Source organism: Tubulanus polymorphus, chromosome 1 (genome assembly GCF_964204645.1).
Source record: "Tubulanus polymorphus chromosome 1, tnTubPoly1.2, whole genome shotgun sequence".
In the NCBI taxonomy this organism is placed as follows: Eukaryota; Metazoa; Nemertea; class Palaeonemertea; order Tubulaniformes; family Tubulanidae; genus Tubulanus; species Tubulanus polymorphus.
In genome coordinates this window covers 11,878,748-11,900,853 of record NC_134025.1, presented here as the reverse complement: position 1 = coordinate 11,900,853, position 22,106 = coordinate 11,878,748, and the positions used below count along the sequence as shown (strand labels likewise).

The window sequence follows — 22,106 nt, the reverse complement described above, 5'->3', positions numbered from 1 at the left end:
CAATTTTTTAAGTTTCATAGCAACCAGTATCTTATCACAATCATAATGGACAGAGCTCCTGATATCATAAAATCTGAAGCGGCAATGGCAATGGATACGTATATATCAGCCCATGTATGGTAGTACATGTACAACGATTCACTTAAGCATACGGCAATCATTAACCAATTTTACCATAACTGTATAGAAATAATAGAATTTTTAAACAAAATAAAATTTAACTTAATATTTTATACAACCACCATTTAATAACGAGAGTTTGATCCAGCAGAATTGCCACTTTATCACCACATAAACAGTTTCATCACCTATTTCGTAGATTTACGACTGCCCGTGCTCGACGCTGATCCAGGTTTCGGTAATAAGGCAATAATTCGTGGCCTAGCAGTGATATTAAACTCTTTGTTCGACGCTTCCATCATTATATTTGATAAGGTGTTCTCAATGACCATCTCGAGTAAGTTAACAAACTCTGGTGAACTATCGAGGAGAAATGACAAATACTTTAACCACTAATCATTTTACCTCCTGCACAATACTTGAACACATATTTACCTTCTGATGACCTGCTTTTCTTGGTCTTTGCCTTCCTCTTCGTAGCTTCGTTTTATATCAGAATCTGTAGGAGGAAGTGCAGAACTAGGTGGGCTCGGCAGTACTGTAGGCTGAGGGCTCGTTACTGGAACAACATCCTCGCTATCGGCAGCCTGAAAAATGAGGTTCAAGTTGATGATTTTAAAATGCTATCTAATTCTTCAATTAGCATGGGTTTTCATTTCACATACACATTATTAAAGGCGAGCATAAATGTATGCAAGAGGAGTTTCTTGAAACCGGACACTATAAAATTAAGTTACCTTGATATTAGCTAATTCTGGTTCCACATCATCCAACGCAGGTTGTGCATCAAGTGTAAGTTCAACATCAGGCTCGGGACTCGCCAACTATTAATAGATATCATAATAGATAAATCCATTCCGCTTAAATTTCCGGTATTTATGATACCCCAGAGGTCAATGTTAACTGTAATGTAATGTACCTTTGAATGATCTGGCGTTGGCTTAGGTGACTCGTATTCATCCTTAGTAGAGCTACAGAGTTGCTGGAAATAGGGCAGTGGCTCATTAGGTATCTCGGCGACTGTCCCGTGGAAGTCGGCATCGTTCAGTAAACTCCTGAAAATGATTGGGAAAGAAATTTGCATTGAATTTTCATCAATGAAAGAGTAAGTACTTTGTAAGAGTTAAGGTATGTACCTTAGAATATTGCTCATTACACCACTTATAACATCTGCTTCAGCCTCACTGCACGTTAAAGCCACCGTCGCTTCACTCGTTTCATTTTTCTGGCTTTCATTCTTTGGAGCGTGCTCTTTTAGGCACCTGAAAATTCAATGATAATTTGTTCATAGCTACATAGACTCCACTTAATGATTGGTTCCATGGTTTTAATTAGGAGTATTTCATTTACAAGGCAATGAAAATTGCTTTAACATTTTCTAAGAACTGAAAATTGCTGAATTACATTGAATTGAAAACATTGACAGTTTTCAAAAGGCATTGAGTTTAATACTAAAGAATGTAAGTCTTATGTTGACACCAAGATAGGCACTTTAACTACGTATATCATGTTTGCTTGACGTGATCGGCCGTGTGTTGATCCTCAAATGGCAGGATCACTGTTACTTTATCAGTTTTCGATGAGGCAGTTGGTGACAGATGTGTATCATTACCTAATGCCTGGGTATCTACAGAGCTTTTGATTTTTTTTTTTTAACACCCTCAACCCGCTAAGCGCCACACAGGGCATTATAAGCAGGTTCGATGTTTCTTTTTCCCAATCGGGAGAGACCAGAGAAGAACCTTCGAAACTCTGTCGCCACCAGGGTTTGAACCCATAAACCCTGGATTGACGAGACCAGTGACCGGCGGCTTTAACCACTCGGCCACTGCGCCTCGCTTTTGATTCTAGATTCAATATAAGATACCTGGGGATCTATTGTAAATACAATGTATTGGTACCCAGAAAAAAGGGTTGTTCGCTGGACAACTCCAAAGGACAATAATCACCTATCGATATGATATTTCTCATAATCATCGGGGAAGTTACTCTGAAATTCTGCAACGTCATGACTTCTGGAAGTAACGCCGAGATGGAGAAGAAATGGTTTAGCTGCTTTTGGCTTAGGGTAATACTCCTGCTGTAGTTTTCTCTTCTCTTTTTCCAATGCGATAGCTTGGTCATCGGTGAGTCGTTTAATTGGTGGTAAAGTGGAATACGATGGCATATTACCCTCTAGAGCTGCCTTTTCAATTTCTTCCAGAGCCTTTAATTTTCCACTAGGTGGCCGCTTCTGTTAAGACATTAAAAGCTGCCTATCAGTTTGTTTTATGACAGCAGATTTATATACGGCAAAAAATTCACTGAACCAGATACAATTAACGTTGCCTAGTTAAGATACACTTTGATCTTTACATGGACTGAAATGTTTAACACATTCCCTGCCACCCCCAATTGCCATTATGAGTATACTTGTAGGTCGGTACTGGAGCTTCTACATAGTCAGCCTTTGCTCGAAATTGGCCAATGAGCATTCAGAATGTAGAAGAGTTTGTTAACATTAACAGCCAATCAGGTCATTCCCGTGTGCAAGAGGGCAAATATCTAAGAGTGAATAGAAAAAATCAGCTACAAGTATATTCGTAATGGCACTGAAGAGTATACTCATAGCGGGCAGCGAACACGTTAGATTTTGCTAAAGGCCTCTATACACCAATTACAAAATCTAGCAGTTCGAACTCTTACTTATTGTGATTATATTCAGAGTTACCCACTAAGCAAGTTAAACTCAATCAAGGATTGGAAATGGTTTTCGATTGATACCTCGGGATTCAGGTCATGAATCATATCAGCGTCGATGTTATTCTCAGTGATCGTAAATTCAACTTTCTGTCGTTCTTTCTCCTCAAACCAAGCTGCCAACTTTTCTTTATACTTATCCATTTCAGTTTCATCAGTGATCTGAAGCAAATAAAACGTTGCACATCTTCTTGCACTTTCAGCCAGTGGTTCAATATGTGGTTGCGATAAAATATTTTTCTTACATACCTCACAAACTAAATCGATGTCATAAAATGAAGGAACTGTGCATGCCAGGAATTTGATTTGTATTTGTTGACTACAGCTAGGCTTCAAAACACCACAGTTTGGAGACACACGGACCACCTAAAGTATTGCCAAAAGATTCGATTAAAAATACTCCCGTTTTTACCACATTTACTCAGGATGAAAATCTAAGGATAAACAGGATCAAGGATTTACCTCTTTGTCAGTACCTACAGTGACATGCCATTTGAACGAAATGGTGTGGTCAGGTGATCTATTGGACAGATAGATAACACGTCTCCCACAACTGAACAATGGCAGATTACCAAATGAAATCCGTTCTTCTGACAGGAAAGCCAGTTGTCCAGGCAATGGAACCGTTTGTGTAGTCGGAACGCCATTAGATTCTGTCTGGTCAACAATCGGCATAGTATCACCCATTAAACGTTTGTCATAACCAATTCCAGTGAATGTGATCACTGCACAGTCACCATTGTGTATTCTGATTGGAACATTCATCTGGAAACAATTTGTCAATTAAGCATGAACCAGACGTTCACGTTAAAATGAAGCTGTAATTAAGCTATAACTGGTAACATAAAGGTTCTAAATATGTGTTAGTTGCCCTGGCAACATGATTCAACTTGCGATGATATCAGAACATGTTATCCTAGATTTGGTTCCACAATTGTGAGTTAAGATAACGCACAACTGTAAAATTGGATCCTAACTATCTCAATAATAACTGTGTTGCAGTCAAGTCCAATTTTAGCTATTTTTCAAAACAACTGGTAATTTTTCTGTAGTATGGATAACTGAGTGGTGCTGTAACTTCGCAATAACAATTGGTTTATCAAGGTCATAAGTGTACTATGCTACGAATAGAGCTATAAATCTATGGCCCACACCATCCTTTGCAGTCATAATTCCACACAATTTCTACTCACTGTATACGTCCTGGCTTCCAACGGTGAAAATTTCCATCCAATAGCAGCGCTTCGACCAGGCAGAATCTTACCAATCGGGTTGACACACTCAAATACGGGGTGATTAAAATTAGCCCTTGTTAATTCTAGTTCAGGCCGTTGATCAACATCATATTGCACTGGTAACGCACCACCGTTATATAGTTCATATACCTTAAATACAAAGGGAAAATTACTGCTTATAAGTGCATATATCATATATCAAAATGTTCTGCTGACCAGAAGTTTGCATTTGAAATGATTTTTTCTGCCTGAACTCAGCAGAAAACATACCTGCACAGGACTGTTCTTCTCTCCTATTGGTACTGGGGCAAATGTGTGCTTATTACTGGGAAAATGTAAATATTTTCGATCTGGTTCGACTGTCACACCGATGAAGTTCAACTATAAGAAGTACAGGCACATATTGATTTTGTTATACATGAATTGATGATGAGAACCACGTTATTCAGGATACATAATGCGTAAATGAATGCTATATAAGGCTTTTCTTCAATATCTACTACAGCTCTCTGACGGATAATCTACACATAAATTTGTATATAGTACATTGCATGTTAATTTTTTTTTCTGGCTTACCTTTTTAATAAAAAAAGATGACCTTTTGAATGTATTTGATACAATTATTTGTAAACCTAAATTGTTAACTACCCTACAAATCAAAATCATAGTACCTACCATTATTTCTCTGCCCCGAGCCAGTTTTAGTAGAACAGGTAAACGATCCGTACCAGCCATCTTATGGTTGTATGTAAATTTGACAACTGTATGTTCGCCTGGTTCCAATTTACCGCATTTTGGTTCAATTGAAAACAATCTATTGTCCATAACTTTCATCTGCAATATAATGTACATGAATGGAAATATCTTTCTATCGAATAATGGTACTTTTGAGATGATTTTTTCTGAAACTTCGATGTTTAATACGCTTCTAATTACAATGTAAAATACCTCATGTAACTCATCAGCATCATATTCACCAGTTTCTGCCCAGTATTCCAACTCCATCTGTAAGTCGCATGGGAAATAGAAACCCCATTCTGTCGGCACGGCTCCGTTGTTTTTGAATTTCAAGAAAACCTCACAAGGTTCGCTGTGTAATGGCGCCGCGCTGAAGTTAAAATCGACTATGTCCCTGGTGAAAACCTCAGGACGGCGATGATGCCTGAAAATTCAAAAGGCAACAATGCTACTACCAGGTACATCACAAGGACATTTTTCCCCCGTTGTTGACAAGCAGGTTCCTGCTGCCTGCTTTCAGTGTGAGGGCAATACTTCATCAAGGGCCATCCTGTCGTGAGGTTAAATGGACATCCCAGTATCATTAATTTAGGAAAATTAAGATTCAAACATCGTAAAGCAAAAGATGCAGAGTTTTTTCAATAAGACTGCTGAGTTTTCAATCTCCTAGCCTATGAGAAGACCAACCAACCCAAAGCTCAAAGTTGAATTGAGAGACTATGCCAGGGAATAGTAATTCTAACACGCAAATTCTCAGGCTTATTGATAATCAGGCTATACCAGTATCACAAATTATTTTAGCAATCAACAATCGGGAAGGCCAAATTGAAAATAAACTCAATAACTTATTCAACTTATTATTCAACTTACCCTTGCCTTGTAATGGCAGAATACATCAACTCCATTGGATTAGGATCAGCATCAAGACATACGTTCAAACTGGATGAAAAACAAAATTCTATGGTTGCAAATAGAATTTCATTTAGATTTTCTAAAGATTGTTTCAAATTTCAATAGAATCAGAGTGGAATTTACATAGTGGTTTCCAAGTGAATCTCAGTGTGGGATTCTAATCTTCTCAATCCATCCTTTGTATCATCTTTCTTCACCAGCCCAAAGAACTTATACTTACTTGTCAACGTTGAATAAGTTCCATAGTTGCTTCTTACTGATTCCGATGGCACTTCCTGCACAGCGAGCATCTGTCACCGTCAAAAACGGAAAGACACCGGTTGCAAGAATGTGGCATAAATGGTGATGCTCAGAACTAATCTTCTCATCAGCTAGAAAAATAACAACGTATAAAGAATTTGGAGGAATTCTGAAGGTGACAGATATTCGATTCTCAGAATCCGCGACTAATTCCTTGATGGTTTATTACATTATACGTACCTTCTGGAGTCAACAGCTCATATGAAACAGTGAACTGGTAAAACACTCTACGAAGAGGTTTTACTATTCCGTGAATTGTATGCTTAGAACGTGCTGGTAAAGTCCCACGTGTCTCATCCAGAATTAATGCTGCAAAATAACATACATAGACATACACTGATTTGAATAAACAATTTTCTACCGAGTACTTGGTCCTAGTCCTTTTGAGAAATAAAGTTAACTTATATTGGAGTTAACTTTTCTGAAACTAACCCATGAGGTATGTTTTTTGGAAAAGTCAAAATATTCCAAACTTGGGCTCACTTCAATGTTATTCAAGTTAACATTCAAGTTATTATGGAGATATCTGACTCTCTCTAGATTTTGATATACCGGTACATGTACTGATATATGAATAAATGAAAACTTTCAAATTCAGTCAGATTTGATTCTCATCCGCGGAACTTAGTTGACAACCAACATAATAAAACTTAAATCTTAAAATAGGGATTGTCCCTGTTATTTATTTAGTTGGTAAATTTCATTGGATTTTTTGATTAAGTGTCATAATAAAACTTTAAACCCTCAGGTCAATCCAGTTTTTCACACAAGGTTGACAACTGTCACTATAAAACTCGGACTCCATTTGATGTAGTTTTTAAATTGTAAACGCTATCAAATATAAAAGATTTCCGGTGACGTGATCACATACGTACCAACTGGATCTCCTTTCGTCTGTGATTCCGGGTACGGACCTTCGATATTCTGCTCAATATGTAATTTGTAGTCCAAATTACAGTTGCTGTTGTTGAATATTGTGAATGATTTTGTTTGAGAACTTCCAACAACGACGTTGCCAAAGTCAACATATTGCTCATCAGCCTAAGAATACATATGGTATAATTGATATACTTTATGGAAGTAAAACAGAACAGATGTGGCCTATTAATAAAATAATACCTCTTTATCCTCTTTACAATATACCTTTACCATTGAATGCATAGGATACATTCCAAATGTACAAGACACAATACACAATACATGTATTTTACTTTATCTGTAAAATCTATTTTAACTTTTAAGCCTTGAACTTACCTGAATATCACCAGTAAGTCCCTCGCCGATCACACGAACAGGAAATTTTCTTTTCTTACCACCAGAGCATTTGTTGCTTTGTCCTTGGCCCCAGACAACCAAGTTTGGTTTCAGGACCATTTTGCTTTGCTCTCGGGGGGTAAACGTCCATAAATGAGGCTGTATTTCATTTGGCTGAATGATGCCACAACGCGGTTCAACACTGAGAACTTTTGACTCTTCGTGCGTTAGATGCCATTCAAATCTGAAAAAAGACAGGAAAAATACATTTACAATACATTTATAGCGTTGAGATGCATCGGATTTTTTGTATAACAGACACAAGATTTGTACATAAAAAAGATGCAACAAATTGCCATTATACCTGATAGGAATTCTAGAGACATTCCGGACGCTAAATTGCCTTCGAGAATTTGTGCCGACACATGTTGGTTTGAAGTACATAACACCATCGCTATCGAGCAGAACATCTGGAGTTTCAGCTGACCCAAACAATGTGATATCCTAGAATAATCAAATAAATGATACTCCAGTCACAATAAACCGTTCATACTGAACGTAAAAAATTGGAGGAAATTGTCAATCTTGGTATAATACGGTAAACTGACCACATCATTTTTGTTGGCATCGTTTAGTTTCAGTTTCATAGAATTCTTAAAAACCTTCACCGTATTTGGTACACACTTAATGACAAAAATCTGCAATTCATCGGTCAGCAGTCCTTGAGAGGGTTTCACAGAGAATATTCTATTAAAAAAGAAAAAGATCTTGACATAAGCTCAGTGCAGTCAAACCCACTTAATCTAGGTAAGATCAGTTTAATCTGGAGCTTGATCACATCCAGCTATTATCAACACGAATGTATGCTATGTTTAATCTAGATTTCTAAAAAAATCCTAAGCTTATTAGATGGTCACTTACCCATTAGGGTCCTTTTCGAAGTTGTACAATATAGGGTTATTTCCGGTGTTCCTCAAGGTCACTGTCCTGTATGTGGCATCATTGACATTCACAGCCGGGAATACGAGTGAAGCCGAATCTAACGAATAACGCGGCAAAAATGTTTCGTTTCCAGCTTGGAAAGTTTGCCCTAAATACATAAATCACAGTAATAGAGTGAGAAATAGTCATCAAGCTGGATGAGAGTCTAAAATATTCAAAATGAAGGTACAACATAGGTTAATTAGGATCAACAGCAAATAGAACTTTTTGAGAAAGCCCAAACTAATTCCAGACAAGGCAATTTTCACGAGCTATTTCGAGTGGTTATTATGTGCACTATTTTTCTTTATAAAACAAAATTTGCTAAAACTATTTCCCCCATTTTTTTCACTGATTCCTTTTGAACCAGGAATTTGCAAAGGGAACACTTTTTTAAAACAAACCAAACTTTTTTTTGTTTTCGCCATCATCATATAAGAAAATGATTCATTCGTTTCCAATAGTTATTGTCAGATCTTACTTACCAGTACAGGTAACAGTAACACACCATGGCGGAGAATGTGTCAAATCCTCAACCAGCCGGTAATCTCTTAAACTTTTGTAGAAAGCAAAACACTCCAATTCAGCACCGAAAAACGTATTTGACGCAGACTAGAAAATAGGATCACTGTAAAGTCAACATCAGTTTGTAAATCGATCAACATTAACAACAAGGGGTCCAGGGTTATTATGGCCATCTGAATTCAGGCCAAGAATGACCTTTTTGGGCAGCAAAGGTCGTGGGATGGCCATATTAATTCTGATTGGGCCAGTTTTTGGGCTGCAGATGTGTTAGGGTAGATAAATGTATAAACAAAATATCAAGGCAATCCAGTGAAACTTCTTTAAAACTTCCCAAAATAACTGGAATGCTATCTATGGACAAACAATAGATAACGCAATAGCACGCTGGGAATAATAAATTCCTAGACAGCTAAAATTGGTTGTGCTGTAGGTTAACTGATGTTATCAGAAATCAAAAGCTTTTGCTCCTAGTCGATAGTAGCTCTATAAGATTGGATCCACTCCTAGTACCGATATTAGGGAATAAGGTACAAGTTTAGTTATATTCATTTTATCTCAGACCAACTTTGAACTAATTGCATAATACTAAGTTATTCATTACTTGTACGTACCGGTTTGAAACTAATTCTGAATGATGCCGATTTCAATGGTGGAATATCCATTGTTTGTGGCTGCACAGAAAATACATGATCAGGCCCTATATCAAAATAAAATAATTTCATATCAAAACCGTAATAGGATGTGGGGTATTTATAGATCTACAAAAATTACAATTATGGACAGACATGTGCGTTGTGAAAGAGAGTCCTTAGCTGTACATACCTCCCATCCAGGTAACGGTAATTTTGCCTTTTGTATGGTTAGTCAAACAGATGCTTTTTGGTTCAATGTACTGTAGTTCATGCGTGCAGTTCCCAAAATCCATATTGATAGTATCAGTACTAACATGAGGTATAGCGTGCTGAAATTCAACCATGAATAGACAGTTTGAGAGAGTATTCCTTGTCAGTATTCCCTCAAGTGGGGGCTAATAATAAACTTCAATAACATTGGTTTAAAAATCAAAAAACTTTCAATTTAAGAAAATATTTTTGATTAAAGGAAAAACTATGTTAAAATGCTACAAAACTTCAGCTATTTGAAACTCATCAACAAGGTAGCTGTGACAGGAATGATTTTTAGTATCTACGGCTCCATCATGAGGTTCTTGGCAAATCTCTGAAAGATGAATAAAGCGTGAACTCACCACTGTATCAGAATGATAACCATCGTTGAAGAAAAAATCATAAGGTGGAATTTTCTGAGCCGGCTGACAAAACGGTTCCATAGCTTCTGCCTGTAGGAGGAATACAAATTTTATATACACAGCGCTATTCTTCTAAACATGTTAGCGTATTTGTACTGTAATTACAATAGGTATTTATCTTACTTCTTTGTACATAAGGCTACCATTTTTATCAACTTCTAACTTTCCCGATTTGAACATTTCATTCAGTTGCTGAAACAAAACATGCGTCAGTCATAAGCCAGCAGATGAACTGCAATAATATACTGGTAACCGTATGCGATGTTACTTTAAATGTTTCATTTCTAAATACAATGTATATTATAAACTGTATAATATATATACAATTTACCTCTGGTGGAAACATAGACAGTCCCCTTTCCTTATGAGTTTGGTACCTATCGATATGTTTGTTTTGCAGGACAGCGGGCTTTCCTTGTTCGGTATGACAGGTGCCAAGTAAATCCAATGTTAATGGACCCTAGAATATGAAATTGTACAATAAGTGAATGGGTTGAATGAAAGAAGAACTAGAAAGGTTAAGTTCACCCCATATACACAGGCATGAATCTATAGCAATGGTTTATTCTTTCAATAAGCATTTTATTCATCAAAAAGATGTATCTTCCCAAAGAGGAACAGATGACTTAGTAAATTAGATGGTTTGATACAAAATAAGCAGTCCCGGCAAAAAAATTACCTGATTATTTACGATACATGTAATCTGTCTGTAGTAGTTGATCGGATGAATGGGTTGGAATTTAACGATAACTGTTTCGCTTGATTTGCCACTTATCACAAAACTTGTTTTACTAAACTTGAAAACGCTTTCTTTGCAGTCAAGTTGGAACTTGAATGAAGAAATATGGTATTCACCACATGAAAACATTGAAATTCACGTGTCAGACTCCTAAAAGACTTCTAATGTGGTGATGTTCTTATTAGTTTAGAAAACTATCGATTCATTCAGACATCAATTAACACAGTAACAATTATGACAGTATTTATATAATCAATTTTTCAACAATGGAGTTATCAAATTGATCCAATTATGTAAATTTGTATACCTGAACAGTTGCTTCAACATCAGAATCGTTAATGATTTCAAAGGTTTTTGTTTTGCTCGTTCCAGAGTCGACTTGTATGTAATTGATCACGCTCGAGCTTAAACGAACTTTGGGTCCTATTCAAAGCAAAACAAAATCATGCTGGTTACAATGATGAGTGCAGACTTTTCATGATTTGGCTAACATATTCTAACTTACCAACTGAAGAGCCAACACATTTGATAACTGTCTTGCTCAAATTTCCGATAGCAATAACATGGAAATAGTCAATACTGGTAAGATTTACCATGTGAGGCGTGTACGTCAACTTTATGGTAAAGATGAGAAAAATCATTCTCTCAATACATTATGAAATGTGAGGAACTAACTACATCAATAATCGATGTTTCAATTGGTGATGAATTCAATTGAATGGTCAGTTCTAAAGAGAGAGACACAAGACTTCAATTCACATGATTACGCACGTTTTAATTGATACAATTCATTCTCATAGTATCACAGTTTTTAAAAAAATTGTGACTCAAGGTCAACTTACAGGAATCCTGATAGCACTCATTGCCGGAACGATCCCATTTTTCTGCGGACAAGCGAACACTGTATCAATTCTATTCGGCCCGGCTGGATGCTCAATTCTAAATGGGGCATTCACCTGCCAATAAAGCATAAGACAAAATGATTAGATAAGCGTGCAGTGTTTTGCTGAAATTTTCAAGCATCTAAATGAAAACTCACGGGTGATAGATTATGCAGTTCAACCCATTTTTCAGTCATATGCCCGATAGGAATATCGCCGAAACTGACAATTGCTTCCGACTTGTCATGATCTAAGTCAAGCGATGCTTTTCCACTGGATGAAACCAACAAATGAGGGTATTTACCTATAATGAGATACCGGGTATACGAAGCCATGGCATTATTCTTATTGCATCCTTAAAACATAGGTGTTCATGAAATATGATGTACCTACCTATTCCTTCAAATGTAGTAGTTTTTGAATAAGAGAACTCCACTCCATAATTACAAACTGCACTCAAATGATAGACTTTTGCGCTCTTATATGAAATGAAAAAAGTGGATGATATTTTGAATCTCCTAAAATTGTCAAAACTTGACGAAACCATAATCTACATGAACTGGCTTCATCAATTCGAGGTAAGTTAAATTCATAATCTATGAAATCTATGGTGATGACTACCATAAATTTTGAAAATCTAAAAGGGCAATTTCTGGTAAACTAAGGCAAAACTTTTATCAGAAATTCTGACAAGGGGTCAAATACCCTTTTCTTATTCATTTGCCATAAGAAATATTCAGCAAGACCCTCAGATCTTGCCCCTAGATCCTCCTCTGAAACATTGATTCTTAATGGTGGAATCCTCACCCGAACAAAAAACACTGATCCCAATTGATTCATGGTGTGAGGAGTCTAAGGTACTACAATGATATGATAAACCAAGGATAAAGATTACCCCGGTAAAAGGATCCAGGGTTAAAGCAATACTTTACCGTCCGCACAACTCACTTTTGGTCTAAAAGTAGCCTTCAAGGTCAGCGTTGTCCAAGGATCTATAACCCCAGAATTTGGTTCAATCAAAAAAGGTTGCTCACTATCCCAATGGAATGGTGTCTGAAGCTCGCTAAAAATGAAATCATTAGTTTACTTTACTTCAAACAAATTTATTCGTGATTAGATGGCTGCCTCTTCATATTATAAGGCCAAATAAAAAAGATTAGTTGTTTATCGTCCCCGCCCTACCCTACGAAAAATACCCGACCCAATTTTTTTTTTTTATTGTGTTCTATTTTGGTTCCAATCGAAAATATTTGCCATAGCTAACCTTTCATGTCGATTGTAGGACAGTATAGCAGCAAACAAAACGATTTATAGATCGACGAAGTACGTTCATTGAATAACAAATTGAAGTCATTATTCGGTTATGGAGCGTACACAGCGTGGATTTCCGGTTGTGGAGCATATTTAGATTGATTTTAAAATCTAAGTTAATAAAGTTCTATGAATTGAATTGTATTTGTATTGCTTGTGGCGCCACACTTCCAGTCGATGAAAAATATGCTTTATTATATCAATCGTATATCATGTACAACACTCGATCTAAAATAAAAAATTTTAAAAAAAACCTCCCGGGTGACCCAAGCTTTTTGAAAAAAAGGACGATAAACAACTAATTTTTTTTATTTGGCCTAATGTCATTCACTGACTTTCACTGGTTTTCAATGTGGTGACATCCTACATGATGGATTCATTTTTCTGAATCATAGTAGGAGTACTTGGGTTAGGGCAGTTAGGTTTTATCCTAGCTGGAAGGTCAATAATGACATTCGAAGGATTTTGTATGTATTGAAACTGTTTAGAAATTGAAAAGACATTACCTGTTATTTTTCATTTCAAATATTGCTTCGACATAGTCTTGAACTGCGCACATTTTCATGTCGATGAGCTCCGGAATTTGAATGTCAAATTCTGGCAACACAGCCTTGATCGGCACTTTGAAAATACCATCCTTGAATGAAATTAACCAGCATCTTCATTGATCATATTCTCAATAACTAATTAAAGTGAAGACCCAAATACTGGACCCAGTTCTGCAATTCTGGGTTAAATTTTTAACTTTGAAACTCCTTAAATCAGAGTATACAATTCCATTTCAGGGTTGAATCTAACAAGACTGTTAGATCACACTCTGACTCTATCTGACCCTACAATGAGCCTGCAAACAACCAGGTTCTGAATATAAGAATATCCACTTAAACTTACTTTAGTCTTGAATTCTATCTCGTCATCATAGACCTTTTTCTCTAGTGGACGGAAGGTAACGGGTAAAGTGAAACTTGTACCGGCACTTAGCGAAATTGGTTGTGGATAAAGGGTCGAAAAAAACCTTGTCCCCGGCACACTGGAATAGATGAAAAGAAATATAAGAAAGTATCAGTAATATCAATTCTTGCGTTGGAGCTTTGATTTCTTAAACATCAAACAGATAACCCATTATTGGTTTTTAAGAGACTACCGGTGTATAGCATAGCCCTATTAGCCCTTTCAGTGCATCTACACCGCAGTGCGGTGTATAATTTGGTGATGGATTTTGCTAGTACACCGCACGGCGGTGTATTGATGTAATTAGTAATTAGTTTTTATCTCTATTGAAAGATGGCAGCACCTGTCAAACATAGTGAAATATTAGTAACTAACGATACACCGTGCCGCGGTGTATTACGCACTACAGCGGTATTCCCGTTATCCAGCACACTAGGTTGAAATTTTTCAAAATTTTCAAATTATCTTCAGCACTATAGGGTATTATTAAGTCAGCACTGAAAGGGTTAAATGAACAACGCTGTACAGATGCGACGATACTTTAGAAAGGGGTATTCAATGGAACACGTAAGATGCTCCACTGTAGGAACTTTATAGAAAAGTGACTTTGATTTAGGCCTAACAATGAAAATTATTTCAGTATCCAGTAGGCCTAATGTCTATTTATTAATGGATGAGACCTGTTTTTCTTGGATATTTTGCTTACTTTTTGGGGTACATACCTCATTTATGTCTTAACAGAATGCCAAAAATCGCGGACAACAACTGAATATCCGATATATTTCTAGTTCAGTACCAATTAGATGGATTGGCAAAAAGACTCCTTAAGTCCAGTTGAATGAGAGAGAAAATCCTCCATTTTGTGAAATTTCTTGAATTTTTACATTGTGACCATGCCTACGAAATGAAGTTATTTTTCTTGTGGGGTCTCAACAACTAAATCAGGGTGGCGTAGGCATGGTAACAATGTTCAAATCCAAGAAATTTGACAAAATGGAGGATTTTCTCTCTCATTCAACTGGACTTAAGGAGTCTTTTTGCCAATCCATCTAATTGGTACAGAACTGGAAATATATCGGATATTCAGTTGTTGTCCGCGATTTTTGGCATTCTGTTAAGACATAAATGAGGTATGTACCCCAAAAAGTAAGCAAAATATCCCAGAAAAACAGGTCTCATCAATTAATAAATAGACATTAGTGTAGTTCCACAGTTGTCAGTTAAGAGTTAAAATTAGTTTATTTCCAATGTTTGTAAAATCTAAACCCGTACTGTTGGCATGACTCCCGGTTTGAAATTTGACTCGAGAGTTGAACGGTTTAGAAAATGAAAATGAAACTCTGGGACTGGAGACGAAAGATTTCCGTTTACGACAAAATGATTATCTTAATTTGTACCTACCTGTATTTTAGTTTCTGAGTTTTCGTTTTTACATTTTTCAGGGTGAGATTTCTAGTGTACTCTTTCCCCGGTTCCCAGCCCTGCCACGTAATTCCGGTGACAACTTCGATTCCAAAACAACAAGTTTTGTTGCTCGGCAGTGCAACGATACCAGGCATTATGAATATTGTATCTTCGATCACTATGTTACAATCCTCTGAAAAAATGAAATAAAACTATAGGCCTGCTGAAATGAAACAATGAAGGCCAACAATGAAAACAAAAACATATAATTCATTGAATCAACATCACAATGATTAAAATCATTTATCATTGAAATATTGACACATTGCCATTCTTTATGTCTTCAATGAAAAATCAATTCAATTTTTCTGCATTTGATTCATGATTCATGGATTGGTGGTCAATTAATTATCAATTTAAGGCTTTGAGGCCAACTGAAGTTATGACATAGGCCTAACAGTCTGGTTAAAAAAGACAATATTCTTATTTCAGATATCTTTTGCAGTTCTTACCAATAATATAACAAAGTCATAAATGGTTTTCTCAAATCAACTTTTACTACAGATCAACTAGAAAATCCAGTGCTCCGCCGCCATGTTGTTTAACGCTGTTTCCGAGCAACGAACTCACTCGATCTCGAATTGCTTCAAAATACGGATGCCGATATGAAAGCATACAAAGGATGAATAGAGTGGTCAAGAAATATTACTTATCTAAAAAAATTCGACACCAAGTTAGAAAATAACGCCTGTAAGATGAAATAAAACCGTTTCTTTTTTGGTCCGGATCGGTGTCCGATCTGCGTTGTGTGTGGCGCTACATGTAACATGTACATGTCATGATGTCACAAAAACAAACCTCGTGCACATGTGGTTTATTTAATTGAAAAACTGTTGCTTTTCTTACGATTTTTCGGGCTTTAGTCTCCTGTATTTTTGGTAAGTCTCCATTTTAAAGTAAACAGATTCGATTGTCTTCAATTTGCGCTGGTGGTGGTGGGTTGTTGTGTTGCCTAGGTCTTTTTTTAGATAATTTGTAGGCCTACCGCCGTAGCAGTGTTGTTATTTTTTAATTTTACACATCTTATTTGTGACTGTCTGTGGCAGTCTGGCCGAAAAAAAACGTTTACTGCAATTGCATTAAATCCATTTGTTTGATTTGATTATTTGAAAATGATTTTATAATTTTTTGTTTGCCGTTCCATGGTGTGTGTTTAGTATCACACTCATTGGTGCTCGAGGCGGAGCCATTTATGCTGCTAAACGCAGCATGAGCAAGTTGTTTGGCTGCAGCACAAACATGCACAAAGTAGTAGTTACTATTAGCCCACTTGGGACTCAAGTCCAAGCAGGCTATTGCATTCATTTTTGTCCGGCCATCCATCTTATTTAATTCCAAGACCTGTAGGTTCCTAAGAATGGCTTGCCATTTTTCGCTGAAATCATGATGGGTACGGTAACTTCTTTGGGAATGGATGTTTGGTATATGATTGGTTTTATGATTAGTCAATTATCATGCAATTTGAGGCCATCTTAAGTGTCATCAGTCCGGTCTCATTTGTATGGAAACAGGTTTTTAATCCAGGCCTATAGTCTTGTACTGTCGTAGGATATCTCATCACCAAGGAATCATGATAAGCCCTACCTAGTTATTTTTTCGCGCCACTGAGAGGAGTTGAATGTTAAATTATGTAGCCTACAATTTGTTTATTCATGAGATGTACCGATGAGACCCTATTTCATTTTTAGCCCACTTGGGACTTTGGTCACAGCAGGCTATTGCGTTCAATTTTCGTCCGTCCGTCCGTAACTTTGGGAAGTTTTGAAGATGATATTTTGGTTAATACGTGTATCTATCCTTCTTCAGCCCAAAAACTGGCCTAATGAGAATCAAGATGGCCGACTGAGCTGGAAATTATTGTATCACCCAAGGGCTCATCAGCATTAGAGAAAATGGGTTGATTAAAACTCAGGAGGGTCGTCCTGTGACCTTTTTTGTATCAAAAAGGCGAGCTGTGGTCACTGGACCCCTTGATGAAAGCAAGAATACCAGGCTAGAACGTATATCACTTCTAAGCTCTATTGTCTTTGATCAACTGGTGGTAGCCTACTTGGATCTCAAATACTGATACGCCTAACCTACATACGTACATAATTTGCAATGATTTTTATTGCGAGCCTATACCTGAGTCATTGACAATATGCAGCAAACTATGCAGTCCCCTATCTTTTCACATTTTTCAGATATCTGTTTATTGTGATAAAACTATTTTGTATCTCCCAATGTTGACGACGAAGGAAATAGGGTAAGTAAAACAATTGCTTTATCGATGAGGGGTAGTCGGTAACTGGGGTGGATCTAGGAAAAGAGAGAGGACCTAAGATAGCGACATGCCTGTAGTCGCATAAGAACTGATCGATGAATTGGCAACCAGTCGTTGATTTTTCAGTCTGGAATTTTTTGTGACATGAGTACATAAATGGAACATGTCCGATCGGCTTACATCTGGTCTGCGATGAGTCTTAACGATCTTGGTCCAGTTGTTCAAAAGTTGATCAAAGATAAATTGCAGATAAATAAATAAAGTAGCAATGAACTTTTAATTGGCACTTTGTCAACTATTCGCTGGTAATCTTTAACCACCTTTTATTTGGATCGTTAAGACTGATCAGAGACCAGATGTAAGTGATCTGACGTGTTCAGGCTAACACACATTTTCGGAGACACCCTATATGTTTTTCTCATGAGGTAAGCCTCTCGGTGCTATGCAAAAGATCTAGCCATGTCTATGAGGGGTTCAATTTTCATGAAAGTGGAACTTTTTTCTTTTTTTCTTCATTGTGGAACTTTTTGTAAGGTGCCCATGCAAATGTTGGGTCCTGGGAGTACTTGCGAAAAAGTTTTTGTAAATGAGATGCAAAAAGAGAAGCAATTTTCCAACTTAAGCATATTTGAGGTGAAAATTTGGCTTCTTTTTCTTACAATTGGGCCTCAAGTCGACTAAGATTTGGAGCAAGTGCATATTTTGAACGAAAAACGAATGAAAAAGTGTTACCAATGAGTGATTGAATCTTTTGAAATTGATGCTCAGATTTTCTTTGACCAGTATCAGGGCGGAACTCCGTCAATGAGCAAGGGTTTGAACCTACTGGCCTGATCGGACCTATGTATGGTACCTATAGTTAGTATGTAAACATCTCATGATTTTGGAATTTGGACCTTCAAATTGTCCTATAATGTCCTAAAATATGAGTGAGCCCAATTATCCCTAAAAATTCCTACTTTAAAAAGATTGAAATCCCAATTTTCTCCCTAAAATGTGCAAGTTGGCTGTTTGCATACCTGACTACGTGTTGTCTTTGCAATTAGCTTTGAGTTGATAAAAATCGGTAAACTTCGAAAAGAAATGAAAAGAATTTCAAAACTTTGAGAAAAGAATGGAGTAGGCTCGGGTAAACTTCTATTCTTAAACACTGGGGAAAGACACATTTTTCAAAGATCTGATTCATAAGGCGCATTCACTCTACATTATTTAGAACGGTCTAAATTTGGCTCCTTCCAAATTAGAACGGACCAAGCATTCACACTAGCAAAAAGTCTGTTCCATTCAAATTTGGAAGGACCTTAATGACTGATCCAGGTCTTTTCTAAATTTTGGAACAGACTAACCGCGATCACACGAGCATTTGGCCCGAGACTGATCCGTGCCAATTTGGCCCGGGCCAGATCGTCTCCGCTTAAATGTTTGTTTTGGAAAGGAATGGTTCCTGGTCCATTCTAAATTGTACTCTGCGTTATGGATTCAATTGTAATAAAATCATCAGCAATTCGTCATCAAGCTGATTAATATAGTTTTCCGATTTCATATTATAATCTTTGAATTATATAGCCTAAAAATTAATGGATAGGCTAACAGAATATTGTCTTAAAACCTGTCTATTGCGTGTTTTGTTCAAGAAGTAGCTTTTTAGGGATTGCTTCAAAAATCTCCTAGAATTTGCCATAGATTGATGTGTCCTGGTATAAATTGCATTCATCATAATTTTCGAACGGCCAGGGACTCATCTATCATTTCTCTCTATAAAATCTATCATTTAGATATGAATTGCTGGGTAAAATACTCATGACAAAATCTTGCGGGCCCATTTGTAATCATCTGTAGCCAAATTAGCAACACGTGTGAAGGAGCATTCTGATGATATGGCCCATCCTAAATTTCGTCCGTTCCAGGTAGGGACCCATTTAGAACGGTCTAATTAGTGATCAGATAGTGTATTACAGCAATTCTGTGCACGAATATTTATTTTGCTCTTAGTGATAAAGACTATAGATTACAAAAAGAATTATTCAAAGTAAGGATGATTTTCCTATTTACTTATTTGGTTGAAATTGGAACGTAAAAGCCTCGAATAAGGGACTACTACAATGCCGTTCTGATTTATTTTTCTCAAAAGTTCCGACATTCTGGGGACCTCGTGAAAACTTTAAAAAAAAATTTCAATAACTCTTTTATGCGAAAACGATGAATTAGAGTGGCAAAACTAATCAGGGCATTAGCGAAAAATTGACACTTTTCACACGCACGCGAGTCCGGGAAATACGGGGACTGAAATATGGGGAATAGTAGTCGGCAACACGCTTTCATCATTTCGTGGAACGTGGAAGGCTCTTTATAGCTGTTTGAACAATTAATGAATCGTTGGCAGCGGCGGAAGTGCCTCGAATTGAGTTTATTATATTAGTATAATGATTCACCTCGTAACAACATTATTTATTATTTATTCATTTATCCTTCGATGATGTCCCGGCATCCAGGGAATAAATATTCCTGGCTCCGTGAGTCTACGCTGATCACCGAGCTTCGCATTTTGCATCATCATCGCCGGCGATAGATCAGTAGCGTAGATATCCTCGTCGCCATGGAAACCGGTATCTCGCTTTTGATTCGTCGACTCTCCCCTCGGTGATGTTACAGTGCATTGAACGATAGTGCAGATCTATCCGGTAGCATCGAAAACGTCGAGCGAGTAAGCTGGAATAGAGTTCGCGGCTATCCAAGAGCAAAAAATTCACTCTCCCCTGACAACGCGTTGAGGAGTTAGGCGGATCTTCTCTTTGTCGAGATTGCGTAAACCTGCCTGGCGGGTATGTCAGCTCGATCTGTATAAACTACTGAAGGATTATGTTATTTATATAGAGGAAATGCAGGTGGGTACTTGATGGCTCGGTTGATGATTAACTGGCGAATTCGCGTAAGTGCGAAAACATGTCGAACATCAAAAAACCGCAAGCAAATGTGAAGCCTGGGTGATACATTATGAGAAACACCTGCTAGTAGTAAACCATCGCCACGTTGCAAGCACCAATCTGAAGTTCTATCCATTTTTTCGAATAGAAGGGAAATGTGAAGATCTATCTTTCATGGAGTGCGTATTTCTGGGAATCTTTCTGAGGAATTGTAGAGTTTTAGTGGAGAATTTGAGTTTAAAAAATGTATATATATATTTATGGGTCTATATATCTATAGGCCTATATCTGTTAATTGTCGTATTAAATATTGGCTGCTCTTGATATTCTGACCACTTCATCGTTCATTGATTGAATCTTACATTATATTGTCTTATGAATCTAATCTTATTCTATTCATAATTTGTATTTCCAGGAAGGACAGGGGGAATAGTTATAGGCCAGGGTTTCTGTGCTGCATGATGCCAGTTATCTCACCAAATGCCCATGGACAGCTCATTGATCCAGGTCTGTATCAGTATTTATCAATTTGATTTCTCGGAATTAGTTGCTTATATTAAACGAAGTTGACGCGAAATTAAAGCTTATAGCGGAGAATTTTCCGATTCGTCCATTTGATGCTTAATTTTGAAAGAAATGAGTGAAATGCCTAATAAAAATACAGTAATCCAGTAATCAAATATGTGAAGAATAAGGTAGATTTCACACACCCTATTAATGCAGACGGATAATGGCTTTATTATAAGCATCAAAGAAATATGATTCAAAGAAATAAGAGAGTTCAGATTCCAGTTCGACTATATCAATGGATTGAATTTCATAGTTAGGGTCATTTCGAAAATATTAAGAATGGTGCCTCATGATGGTGAAATTTGGAAGCCGGAGGTGGCTGGCCGGGTTGACCCCATATAAGACCCACAATAAGAAGTTGCAGGGGTTCCTTTTTCCTGGTGAAATTTTCCCTGGGGATAATGTGACACCCTCCGACGATTCAATTTGCTCTATTTGTGTGTTCTGTATAGGACGAGCTAACAAAGCAAATAGATGAACTTGCAGCTCACAATATACTCAGTACTGTAACAGATGGGACGATGTCTGGTAACGGATTAATGAATTTCTACTAAAATCCTCTCGTGGGTAGTGGTGATACAGTTTGAAATGCATTCCTTTCCAATATATTCCTCAGGGGTGGATCCAGCGGGTGAATTTTACTATATTTCTAGAAATTACTGCTCAATGATCTGCCAACGAAGTAGCTAGCATTGTACGTGTGAAACTGATTAAAGAGGAGGAGTTTGGGGTCCTCCCCAGGAAATTTTTGAAAAAGTACTCGTTTTCCATCTATCTAAGGCATTCGGGACCTTTCAGATTATGTACTTTTAAAAATATGTAAGTCAAATTTTTTACTGACTATATTCCGGAATACAGTTCCTGTTCCTTCCTGGAATATTCCTTCCAGTTTT

General features: G+C 37.1%; 2 protein-coding genes across 5 annotated transcripts in view; one reads left to right on the top strand and one right to left on the bottom strand.

Moving 5' to 3' along the window:
• Nucleotides 1–15,990, bottom strand: LOC141900261 (cilia- and flagella-associated protein 65-like). Its single transcript, XM_074787068.1, has 38 exons — nt 15,909–15,990; nt 15,394–15,589; nt 13,933–14,071; nt 13,548–13,678; nt 12,679–12,793; nt 12,124–12,208; nt 11,889–12,034; nt 11,692–11,805; nt 11,355–11,463; nt 11,157–11,272; nt 10,790–10,939; nt 10,442–10,570; nt 10,234–10,302; nt 10,051–10,140; nt 9,627–9,765; nt 9,416–9,501; nt 8,765–8,891; nt 8,220–8,388; nt 7,907–8,045; nt 7,663–7,802; nt 7,299–7,542; nt 6,920–7,085; nt 6,225–6,353; nt 5,965–6,115; nt 5,703–5,771; nt 5,043–5,256; nt 4,770–4,928; nt 4,365–4,475; nt 4,053–4,244; nt 3,322–3,624; nt 3,109–3,225; nt 2,884–3,021; nt 2,070–2,353; nt 1,257–1,382; nt 1,040–1,175; nt 858–944; nt 556–707; nt 1–480 (listed from the first exon to the last, which is right to left on the bottom strand). The coding sequence occupies exons 2-38, from the start codon at nt 15,549–15,551 to the stop codon at nt 309–311; spliced, it is 5,301 nt and encodes a 1,766-aa protein (XP_074643169.1). The 5' UTR covers nt 15,552–15,589; nt 15,909–15,990; the 3' UTR covers nt 1–308.
• Nucleotides 11,480–22,106, top strand: part of LOC141900271 (MAGUK p55 subfamily member 7-like) — a 25,979-nt gene continuing 15,352 nt past the window's right edge. Inside the window, exons 1-3 of one of the 4 annotated variants that reach the window (XM_074787077.1) lie at nt 11,480–11,570; nt 17,640–17,701; nt 21,059–21,150. In XM_074787077.1, the coding sequence (XP_074643178.1) occupies nt 11,568–11,570; nt 17,640–17,701; nt 21,059–21,150 (157 nt within the window). In that variant the 5' untranslated portion in view covers nt 11,480–11,567. Of the gene's footprint in view, nt 11,571–16,243; nt 16,335–17,639; nt 17,702–20,253; nt 20,605–20,798; nt 20,823–21,058; nt 21,151–22,106 lie in introns of those variants that run through there. The other 3 variants (XM_074787086.1, XM_074787100.1, XM_074787092.1) reach the window with 3 other exon arrangements.

What these genes read in the sequence shown, in the direction of transcription:
- LOC141900261 (XM_074787068.1), bottom strand. Translation starts at nt 15,551, where the DNA reads ATGCCTGGTATCGTTGCACTGCCGAGCAACAAAACTTGTTGTTTTGGA. An exon ending in GTTATCATTCTGATACAGTG is followed by an intron (nt 9,766 to 10,050) that starts GTGAGTTCACGC and finishes GTTGAATTTCAG; the next exon opens with CACGCTATACCTCATGTTAG. An exon ending in TTCATGACCTGAATCCCGAG is followed by an intron (nt 2,354 to 2,883) that starts GTATCAATCGAA and finishes ATGTCTTAACAG; the next exon opens with AAGCGGCCACCTAGTGGAAA.